This window comes from Onychomys torridus, chromosome 8 (genome assembly GCF_903995425.1).
Source record: "Onychomys torridus chromosome 8, mOncTor1.1, whole genome shotgun sequence".
Classification (NCBI taxonomy): Eukaryota; Metazoa; Chordata; class Mammalia; order Rodentia; family Cricetidae; genus Onychomys; species Onychomys torridus.
Genome location: NC_050450.1, coordinates 9,567,239 through 9,577,169, shown reverse-complemented (window position 1 = coordinate 9,577,169; position 9,931 = coordinate 9,567,239). Strand labels below are relative to the sequence as shown.

Here is a 9,931-nt window from a genome sequence, read left to right as displayed (position 1 = left end):
GCCATTCTGGTCTACAGAGCAAGTTCTAGGACAGCCAGTACTACACAGAGAAGTCCTGTCTCAAAACAAACAAACAACAAACAAAAAGCAAAAAAATCTGTAAGTTAATACACTCAGAAATCAACAATAGATATCTCTGAATGTGTCTTACAGTGATTCCTTACTCTAGATTTCCTTTTCTAAGTTCTCCACAGTGTATATTCCTTTCATGAGTGATATGGTAATATAGAGTTAATTTGGGGGCAGGTAGCATAACAGCCATGGCTGTCCTGGAGCTCAATTTATAGACCATGAACTCACAGAGATCTGTCTGCCTCTGCCTCTTGAGTGCTGGGATTAAAGGCATGTGCCACCACTGCCCATCTCTTCTTTCAACTTTTAAATTACTTTATTGATTGAAAATAAGGACATGGCCATTCCTAGATACAGTTGAGGTTTTATTGTAGATATGAGGGAAAGAACAGCCAGAGGCATCTGGAGCAGCCCAGACTAAACATGGCCAGCAAAATAGACTGGGTCATGGGGGGAGGGAGGTGAGAGAGGGAGAGAGAAGGGGAACCGTAGACTAAGAGACCACAAGGTCTTGTAGCCAAAATGGCTGAGTTATACAGGGATCTGAAGCTGGGGGAGGGAGGCCCAGCCCTGGGCTGGAGAGGAAGAAGGTGAGGGGCAAGGTGAGAAGTGCTGGGAGCCACAGGTACTGAGTGATGTTGGGACAGCTGGCCAGCATCCACTGATATGTTAAGAGGTACTTTAGTTGGCCATTTGTCCTAGGTTTCCTTGAGACCTAACATTTATATATTATTTAAATGCAACAAAAAGGCTGGTCAGACGACTCAGCAGGTGCAGATGTTGAGCTTGATCCCTGGGATCACACGGTAGGAGTGAGATCAGACTCCCCAAAACTGTGTTCCAACCACCACACATGTGGTGGCATGTACACCCCCCAAGAATAAGGAAATGTAACTTTACAAAAATCATTGTCTTTCTGAGTGTTCCTTCCAGGTTTGTTTTGTTTTTAAATTTCCTATTATGTGATTAGTTGTGTCTATTTATAGGAAACAGTGTGATATGTAGATAACTGTATATGTTGTATAATGATCACATGGGGTAATTGGAATACCTGCCACCTACTATCATTTCCTGATCAGTTGTGACCATTCACAAGCTTGGGCTTTCATTTCAGTGTTCAGAATTACTGAGCTCAGAATACTAAATTGTGCAAGAAGACATAGGGATAAATTAGTCACTTTACAGGTGACACACACATGCCAAGTTTTGTTTATGTCTTTAAAGATATTTTACATTTTACTTAGTGTGTGTACTGGGGTGTATGTATGCCGCTGTGCACTTACGGAAGTCAGGGAATGATTTTGGGGAGTTAATTCTCTCTTTCTACCATGTGAGTCTTGGGAATGGAACTCTGGTCATCAGATTTGGTGGCAAGTGACTTTATCTGCTGAGCCATCTGACCAGGTTGAAAGAGGAAGTTCTTGGGAATTAAATATAGGGCCTCTTGCTTGCTATGTAAAAACTCTCCTATAGAGCTATATCCCCAACTGAAAGAGGAAATATTTAATTAATTAATTTATTTATTATGGTTTTGGAGACAGGGCTCTTGTATCACAGGCTGGCCTCCAACTTACTATGTAGCTAAGGATGACCTTGACTCATCCTCCAGCCCACCTCCTGAGTTCTAGGGTTACAGGGTGAACCACCACAACTTGTTTTGAAAAAGGATTTTTTAAAAATCGTTGAACTCAAGTATGTATATTTATTTTCTTTTGAAAGGTTTCTCTTGATAAAACTCCTATGATAATTTCAGGAATGTACTCTATATAGAGTGAGTACAGGATGCTTGACAAGAAATGTCTTACCAAAGTCACCAGAGCGTAGTCAGCATTATCTGTGAGGCATGGCAAAGAGTACAAACAAACTTGCACATGAATCATGCTTTAAAGTATCCCTGTGGAACTTTCTCTCCTGTGAGTAGATGTGATCCCCATCCAAAAGGTCCAGGATCTGTTTGCATTTCTGCTTTTCGTGTGGCAATGCATTGCTAAGGGCGCACATTTTGTTTCTGTTATTGTTATTTCAGGTATTATTGAGCACGTCTTACTTTTTAGTAAACTGCACCGGAGACTTATGGTTTAAATGGTTGCTCTTCCCCTTATTTCCCTGCTTTCGTTTGTTTTTCTCTTTAATTCAATTTAACCCATTCACTTTTAGCGGCGGGCAGGTACACAAAGCACGCGTGCGCACTCCTGGCGCGGCGGGCCCGCCCCCAACCCTGGCTATTGGCTCTTCAGGCTGGAGCGCTCTTGATTGGTCGCCGCTTACCAAGCCCCCGCTGCCCGTCAGAGTTGGCGGGAAGTGGCGGTGTCGCAGCATGGCGGCGGCGGAGTCGCAGTCCTCGGGTGGCCCCGGGGCCGTGCGGTTGCCGCGGTCGCCACCACTCAAGGTGCTGGCAGCGCAGCTGCGGCGCCACGCGGAGGGAGGCCCGGGTGCGTGGCGGCTGTCGCGGGCGGCGGTGGGCCGCGAGCCGCTGGAGCTGGCGGCCGTGTGGATGCAGGGCACCGTGCTGGCGGCGGAAGGCGGCCAGGCGCGGCTGCGTGACCCGAGCGGGCCCTTCTCCGTGCGCGGCCTGGAGCGCGTACCGCGGGGCCGGCCTTGCCTGCTCCCAGGTAACAGGGCCAGACCGGTTCTGCAGGGGGCTGTCCTTCCCGGGGGCGGGGCGGTTCCACCTCCGGGCATTCGTCCTCCTTCCTGTCCCAACCCCTGTCAGGTGACTCCCAGACCTATGGGATGACTGCAACACCTGCCCCCACTTTCAAAGAGGTAGGTTCCAATCTGGCCTGGTGGCCCAGACCTGTCATCCCAGTACTAGGAGACTGAGGCAGGAGGATGGCAAAGTTCAAAGCCTTTCTGAGCTACAGAGTGACTTTACACCCTAGGCAATGTAGCGAGAGCTTGTCTCAGAACGAAGAGTAAAGAGGGCCTGGGGTGGTTCTCCGTGGTAGAGCACTTCCTAGCATTGATGAGGCCTTGGGTTCAACCCAGGCTGCAAAATAGTAAACAAATAAATCAATGAAAACACCTCTGCGTTCTCGAGCTCTCCCAGTCCTCCTAGTTTTGAGCCTTGGGCTTCTCTGTCACAAGCTCTCTCCCCATAGATGTTTTTCAGTTTCCCCATGTTCTTTGAGAAACAATGTCTTGGGAAATGTGTGCATTTACTTTTCTGTTTGTTTTGAGGCAGGGTCACATGTAGTCTAGACTGGCCTCAAATTCCTTGTGTAGTTGAGTGTGATCTTGAACCGCTGAACTTCCCTCTTACATCTCCTGAGTGCTAGGATTATAGGCATATGCCACCACACCTGGTTCATGTGGTGCTGGGGGTCACACCCAGGCCTTTGTGCATGTTAGGCGAGCAACCTCCCAACTGAGCCATATATCAGCCCCACGTCTGCATATTTTTAATGTTCCAAGACAAATCCACTGTTACCAGAAGGGTTGGGGACACTTCTATACCTTTCCTACTGAAAACACCCTAGTTGTGGTTCATAATTCATAAACAGCTGTTGCTCACAATTGAGGGAGCATCATCACATTTGCCTAGGGGCTTGTTGAACCCACGCTCTCAGGTTTTCAGGTCTTAAGACTTGTTTCTCATTTGCTCCAAGGAGCTGCTAATATTGCTGGGTTTGAGGCCACCCTCTGAGCTACTGCAGTACTTGGACTGTGGTCCTGCAGCTTGCCCCTAGCATCTGGTCTCATGTCTGACATCTAGGTGTCCTGAGAACCAAATGGTCTTAGAGACAGGCATTGGGATACCTGGAGTCTCATCTCACTGACAAGGATGTCACATGAACATATCATACATGGGGCTGCAGCTGTGACCCAGATAGACAAGGCCTGCCTCTACTTGACTTTGGAGGTTTCTGAAGGAAGCATTTGGATTCACCAGGCCTGCCTTTCCGTGGCTTCTTCTCTGTGAAGTCAGGCCAGGCTCTCTAAGAATGCTTCCTGTTCAGGTCAGAGAGTGCTGGTTCTGTCTAGAGACAGACCAGGTCAGGGGTCTGACCTGGACTGTTTTGAACTCAGATTTAGGCTACCTTTTCTTTCTCTCCCTCCCTCCCTCCCTCCCTCCCTCCCTCCCTCCCTCCCTCCCCCTCCTCTCTCCAGTCTTACTCTAATTTAGGACTAGCAAACTCAAATGGACTGTCAACTAAAAGCAGTTTTACACATACACCCCACACCCACACACAGAGCTGGGAATCAGACTCAGTGTCTTACCACTGAGCACTGTCTCCAGACCCAGCTTTTACATTTTAAAACTTTTCGTTTGTTTTGTTTTGTTTGTTACAGGTTTCTCTGTGTAGCCCTGGCTGTCTCACTCTGTAGCCCAGGCTGGCCTCAACCTCACAGAGATCCGCCTACCTCTACCTCCTGAGTGCTGGGATTAATGGCGTGTGCCACCATGTGTTAATCCCACTGATAGAGAATAAGATCACTAAGCTTTAATTAAATACTGGCCAGGTGGATGGACTCCGGCCAGGACCATCTTCAGGCTTCCAGAAGATGGCCCTGAGTCATGGTTTACTTAAGTATTTCCCATCAGATCCAATCAGAAGCAAGCATACATCCTGACGTACCTCTAGCCTGTGAACCTCTTGCCCACATGTGATCAAGTACATCAGTGCAGATGGGTCAAACAGACTTGGGGAGTGAAAAATATGTGGCTTGTTGTCTCCATAAATAACAGGAACTCTGTCCTTGGGCAAGGGACTTGAAGATTAGAGGCATTTTTTGTTTCATGGATATATTAATTAAAACTTAAAGTGTAACTTTGACTCTCCCGTATGCCTGGCTCTTTTAAACTATTCTGATGATATCTTACTTATTCTGAGTGAGTTCATATGTGTGCATGTGGATAGGCCATAATACTTAGGTGGAGAACAGAAGACAGTTTGCAGTCAGTTCTCTCCTTCCCATGTGGGTCCCAGGGATTGAACTCAGAGCCAGCCTTGGCAGCAGGCACTGTTCTAGGTTTCACTATTGTTTGCTTTGTTTTGAGACAGGGTATGTAACCTTGGGTGGCGTGGAGCTCACTATGTAGATCAGGATAGTCTTGAACTCAGAGATCCTCCCACCCATGCTTCCTGAGCGCTGGGATTAAAGGCATGTGCCTGATACCTGCCTTGTGTTTTACCTTTTGATCACAATGTGGGAAAAGTCTATGTAGTTCAAAATCAGCATGTGCAAGTGAAGTTGTATTAAAGGGAAATGTATTTGTGATTTTCAAAAGGTTATGGTCACTGTCTTACTGTAACGACACAGCCCCGTAGTTGTGACAGAGATGACCCACAAAAGCCTGATTTGACTGCCCTTTGCCATAGCTTTGGCTTTGCTCGCATTCCATGGTGTTTGGTGTCCTAGCCTGGCAGTATCCCTTGAGGTCACCCAGTGTCCCAAGCCTGGCACCCAGCAGGTGTCCCTGTGTTGGACTGAGCCTGTTGGCCTCACCTTCTAGCCTGTATGCACAGGGGCAGGGCTCATCCTCTTTCCTCTTCCTCATTAATTATCTCACTAGGAACCAGGGAAGGAAACAGGCCACTAAAACACAGGGTACCAGTGTAAATGCATACCTAGGGCATGTGTACAGGGTGACAACTCTTCCGTTTGATGGTGCGTACAGTACCTGCTTCCGTGTTTGTGAAGTACAAAAGTCCCTACAAAAGCATGTCATGTGTTAGCCACTGCTAACCTCAGGAGACCTCCAGCTGCAGAGCATAGACAGACTTCTGCCCTCTGGCTCTTTGGTTCATTTGGTGTTTATTTGGGGCCAGTAGATACAGAACTAGGTACAGAAGAAGGATACATGTTCAAGGCTCAAGGGGGTCAGGGAAGCCCTGAAAACTGCATTGTAGTTATCTGTAGGTACTAACCCTCTTGGGTTGCTGGGACTCAGGATGTTCAGTGTCAGAATTGGGACAGTCTGTGTCTGCAAAGTAGTGGATTGTCAGTTCCTTTGAACAGCTGTGCAAAGGCCTGGAGGCAGGGAACATGGCCCCAGGGGACAGCAAAGGCCAGGAGGCAGGGAACAGGGCCTCAGGGGGCAGCAAAGGCCAGGAGGCAGGGAACAGGGCCCCAGGGGGCAGCTCTGAAAGGCTGCAGTTTGGTAAGGACCTGTCCACACTAAATGACCTTGATGCCTGCTGGTTTGTGGTTGCCTGGCCCCTGCCCTGCCTCTAGGGCATCCAGCAGTTTCTCTCTAGGCTCTGAAGATACAGTGAAGTAGGGAACTCTGCCCCCTAGTCCTCATTCTGTAGATGATGTTGCTTACTGTGCTATGATGGGGAGGCTCTTGGGCAGGAGTGCTGTCAGTGGTTGGAAGGACACAGGCCAGAGCTGCTGCAGTAGCCCAAACAGGAGAAGGTGAAGGCTTGATCATGGGCAGGGTCCAGCGGGGAAGGAGAAATGGAGGGTATCACAGACAGCTACTTGGAGAGGGATACTGGTGCATGGGCTCAGCACTGGTCCCAGGGTGTTGTGGAATGTCTTCTGCTTCCAAGTTCCACAGAGCAGGTCTGTTAGCCTCACCTGGACCTCCACCTTGTAATTCTAAGGGTTTTGTCTTTATCACCAGTTGGAGCCATGTACAGAGGACAGCCAGTATGGGACCTCGAGTTAGATCCAGAGATCCTTCTGTGGACCCTGTCAGGGAAAACATGGGAGGGATGGGCAGCCTCAGGGCTTGGCTTGTGTACAAACTCATCCCTGCTGGTGGAAGCTGGACATGCAGGGGGCTGGCTGCATGCCTTTCCGGCTGTGACAAGGGACTTTTTACACAATTGCATTTTGTGTGGTTTATGATTAGCCAAGTTGCGCTTTCAAGGAGAGGCACTTCCCTAAGGGAATGGGAAGTTGTGGTTAATAATATGTCAGATCATCCAGTGGCAGCCTGTTCTGTTGGTTTCCCTGTGTGTGCCCAGTGTGGCTTGGGATAAAGCTGAGGTAGCAGGGATTGGAACAACAATGCAGTGTGCTGTGGGTGGTTGAGAGGAGGGCTGTGCTGATGCCTGGCCTAACTTTTTTTGGCAATGTGGAGGGAAAATTGGATTTACATTTCGGCTGTCAGGAAGTGGCCTTGCAGGAGTACTTGTCTTGCTAACAGAGACCAGTCACTCACTCTGGTATTGAGCAATAAACAAGACCGAGAGCAAAGCTTGAGTTTTCGCCCATGCCTGGGGTGGTGTGTCTAATTATAACTCAGTGGGATCCAGAGTTGCTTGCGTTCCAGGGGCATGACTGCTGTGTGAGTCTGTCTATTGTGTCTAGCATATGAAAAGCAGATGCCAATAAGATACAGATGTCAACCTCCAGGTTAAGTGCTGATCTCATTGTTCATACATGTATCTGTTTTGGTCCCTAACTGCCTTTGTTTTGGTATCTACTGTCAGGATTGTGTGCATGTTCTTGTGTGGGGGTGTGCTCACACATGCCTGTGTATGTAGAGGCAAATGTATATCAAGTGTCTTCCTTGATTGACCTCACCTTATTTTTTTGAGACAGTGTCTCTTACAGAACCAGGAGCTCTCTGACTGGGTTAGGGTGGTTGGGCATAGAGCCCAAGGATCCTTCTGTCCATTTTCTTAACACTGATCACATATGTGTACACCCTGTCATGCAAAACATGGATGCTGGGCATCTGAACTCAGGTCCTTTAGCTTGCATGGCAAACCCTTTACCATCTAGGCCCTTCCCCAGCTCCTCTTCCTCTTATTTTTCAGGGCTAAAGATCAAACCTAGGACCTAGTGCATGCTAGGCATGAGCTTGGCCTCTGAGCTGCAGCCCCCAAGCCCTAAATAATCTTTTTGTCTCCATTGTCCTTCTCTGATCAAGGCCCTGTCCCCACCTGCCTTGTTAGTATGACCATCACGTCCTTTTCTTCTCTTCCCAGGAAAGTATGTGATGGTGATGGGTGTGGTTCAGGCCTGTAGTCCTGAGCCCTGCCTACAGGCTGTGAAGATGACGGATCTTTCTGACAATCCTGTCCACGAAAGCATGTGGGAACTGGAGGTTGAAGATTTACACAGAAACATCCCTTAGAGCTGGGCCTCTGAGAGCAGCTTTCCCTGGAAGTGCTTTACCACCATGTCAGTCTGGGACATCACCAGTTTCATGATGAGATTTGCCTTGGTGGAACTGGACATCTGGACCCTGGGAGCTGGAGCTTCCATTAACTCCGCCTCCTCTTTGCCCAGGCCTTTGACTGCTTGTGGATGAGAAGCAGATGCTCTGGGCTTTTTCCCCTTTAGTCATTTATGTTCATTTTTCTCTCTCTAAAGCACATGGAAATCTCATGTTGCCATTTCCTGATTTGGCGAGTGATAACACTTTCTGCTTTAAGATGCAAAAATCTAAGTTTCAGTTATTGCCAGTGGGATAAAGTGCAGTTAGGAGGACAGAACAGCATCGTGGCCTGTCTTCCCGTCCCCAGCTGCTGGGTGCCAGCAAGCAGCCCCTGCATACAGGGCTCTCTCTGCTCCAGAATGCCCATTCCTGAAACATTGTGAGACCAACTGCCGAGACTGGTTGGAATATTCTCAGAATTCTTTGTTGAAATTAAAAATCCAAGATGGAAACAGACTTTTCAAATACTTCTGTTTCAAAACTTTTGTGGAGAAATAGCCAGGGAGGGAATAGCCTGCTGGCTTAGAGTCCTGACCCTTCTGCATGAAATGCCTTTCTGTTGGGATTGCATCCATGTTGGGTTTTGGCTGATCACCCAGGCTAGATTCATGTTTGGATGGTAAAGACTAAGGCAGTCCATATTGTTCCCACACTGCTGCAGCACTTTGCCCAGATGACTGATAGTCTACCACTAGTAACATTTTTGTATGGCTAGTTTTTAAAAATAAGCATGATAACTTGTTCATTTGTTTGTTTTAAAGACAGGGTCTTATGTAGCCTGACTCCTGACCTCCCATCTCCAGTTCCTGAGTATACCACTCTGCTTGCTTTCTGCTGTGCTGGAGATTGAACCAGGGCTTTGTGCAAACAACCAGGGCAAACTCTCTACTAATTGAGCCACATCTCCAACTTGAACTATGATTTCTTTCTTTCTTTTCTTTTTTTTTTTTTTTTGGTTTTTCAAGACAGGGTTTCTCTGTGTAGCTTTGTGCCTTTCCTGGAACTTGCTTTGTAGAACAGTCTGGCCTCGAACTCACAGAGATCCGCCTGGCTCTGCCTCCCAAGTGCTGGGATTAAAGGCGTGCGCCACTACTACCTGGCCCCAGAGTGCTTTTTTATTGATGTAAAATTTAGTAAGCCGGGATAGATTCATGTTGTTCCAAACATGGATCATATCATTTTTGATTTTGTACATGTGTTTCACCTTTTCTTGCTCATCTTTTAGTCATCATTAATAAACTATGACAGAACAGAGTTATCATTTTCAATCATTTTCTCTCAAGTTTTGACATCATTGAGTTATCATTTTTACTCATTAACCCATAACCCAGTTTTTGAGAATCTAGAGGCATATGACAGCCTGTGCTTAGGATGGTAGCTTTGGTTGCTTCAAGGATGCTAGACCAAAATAAAATCTTCAAGCCAGCCTGGGCATATTGCCATGTCTCAAGCAGTGTATTATTCATTCTTAATGGCCAGAGGGGCCCCAAAAAAGTCTCAGGCCCAAGCTGCTGCAGTTATTATTCAAATTCTGGCATAATACAATGTTTATATTTTATATTTTAGTAGAATTTGTTTATATGTCTAATTCTGGCATTCTGTTGTTCTTTGGTCACAAGACATCACAGTGACTTGGCATGTGCTGACTTTTCTAAGAAAGAGATCCTGACATCTCATTGTTTTATCGTCTTTCTATTCTATACTTTGTTCATCAATGTAAATCTTTGTGTAGGGCAG

General features: G+C 47.2%; 1 protein-coding gene across 1 annotated transcript; it reads left to right on the top strand.

Annotated features, from left to right (window-relative positions):
• The first annotated feature begins 2,361 nt into the window (after window positions 1-2,361).
• Rmi2 (RecQ mediated genome instability 2) lies at window positions 2,362-9,099 on the top strand. The gene is made up of 2 exons (XM_036197263.1): window positions 2,362-2,684; window positions 7,962-9,099. The coding sequence occupies exons 1-2, from the start codon at window positions 2,390-2,392 to the stop codon at window positions 8,108-8,110; spliced, it is 444 nt and encodes a 147-aa protein (XP_036053156.1). The 5' UTR covers window positions 2,362-2,389; the 3' UTR covers window positions 8,111-9,099.
• The last annotated feature ends 832 nt before the right edge of the window (window positions 9,100-9,931 follow it).

Bases quoted from the DNA above. Each gene is read 5' to 3' on its own strand.
- Rmi2 (XM_036197263.1), top strand. From the start codon at position 2,390: ATGGCGGCGGCGGAGTCGCAGTCCTCGGGTGGCCCCGGGGCCGTGCGG. The intron at 2,685-7,961 runs GTAACAGGGCCA...TTCTCTTCCCAG, and splicing joins CCGGCCTTGCCTGCTCCCAG to GAAAGTATGTGATGGTGATG.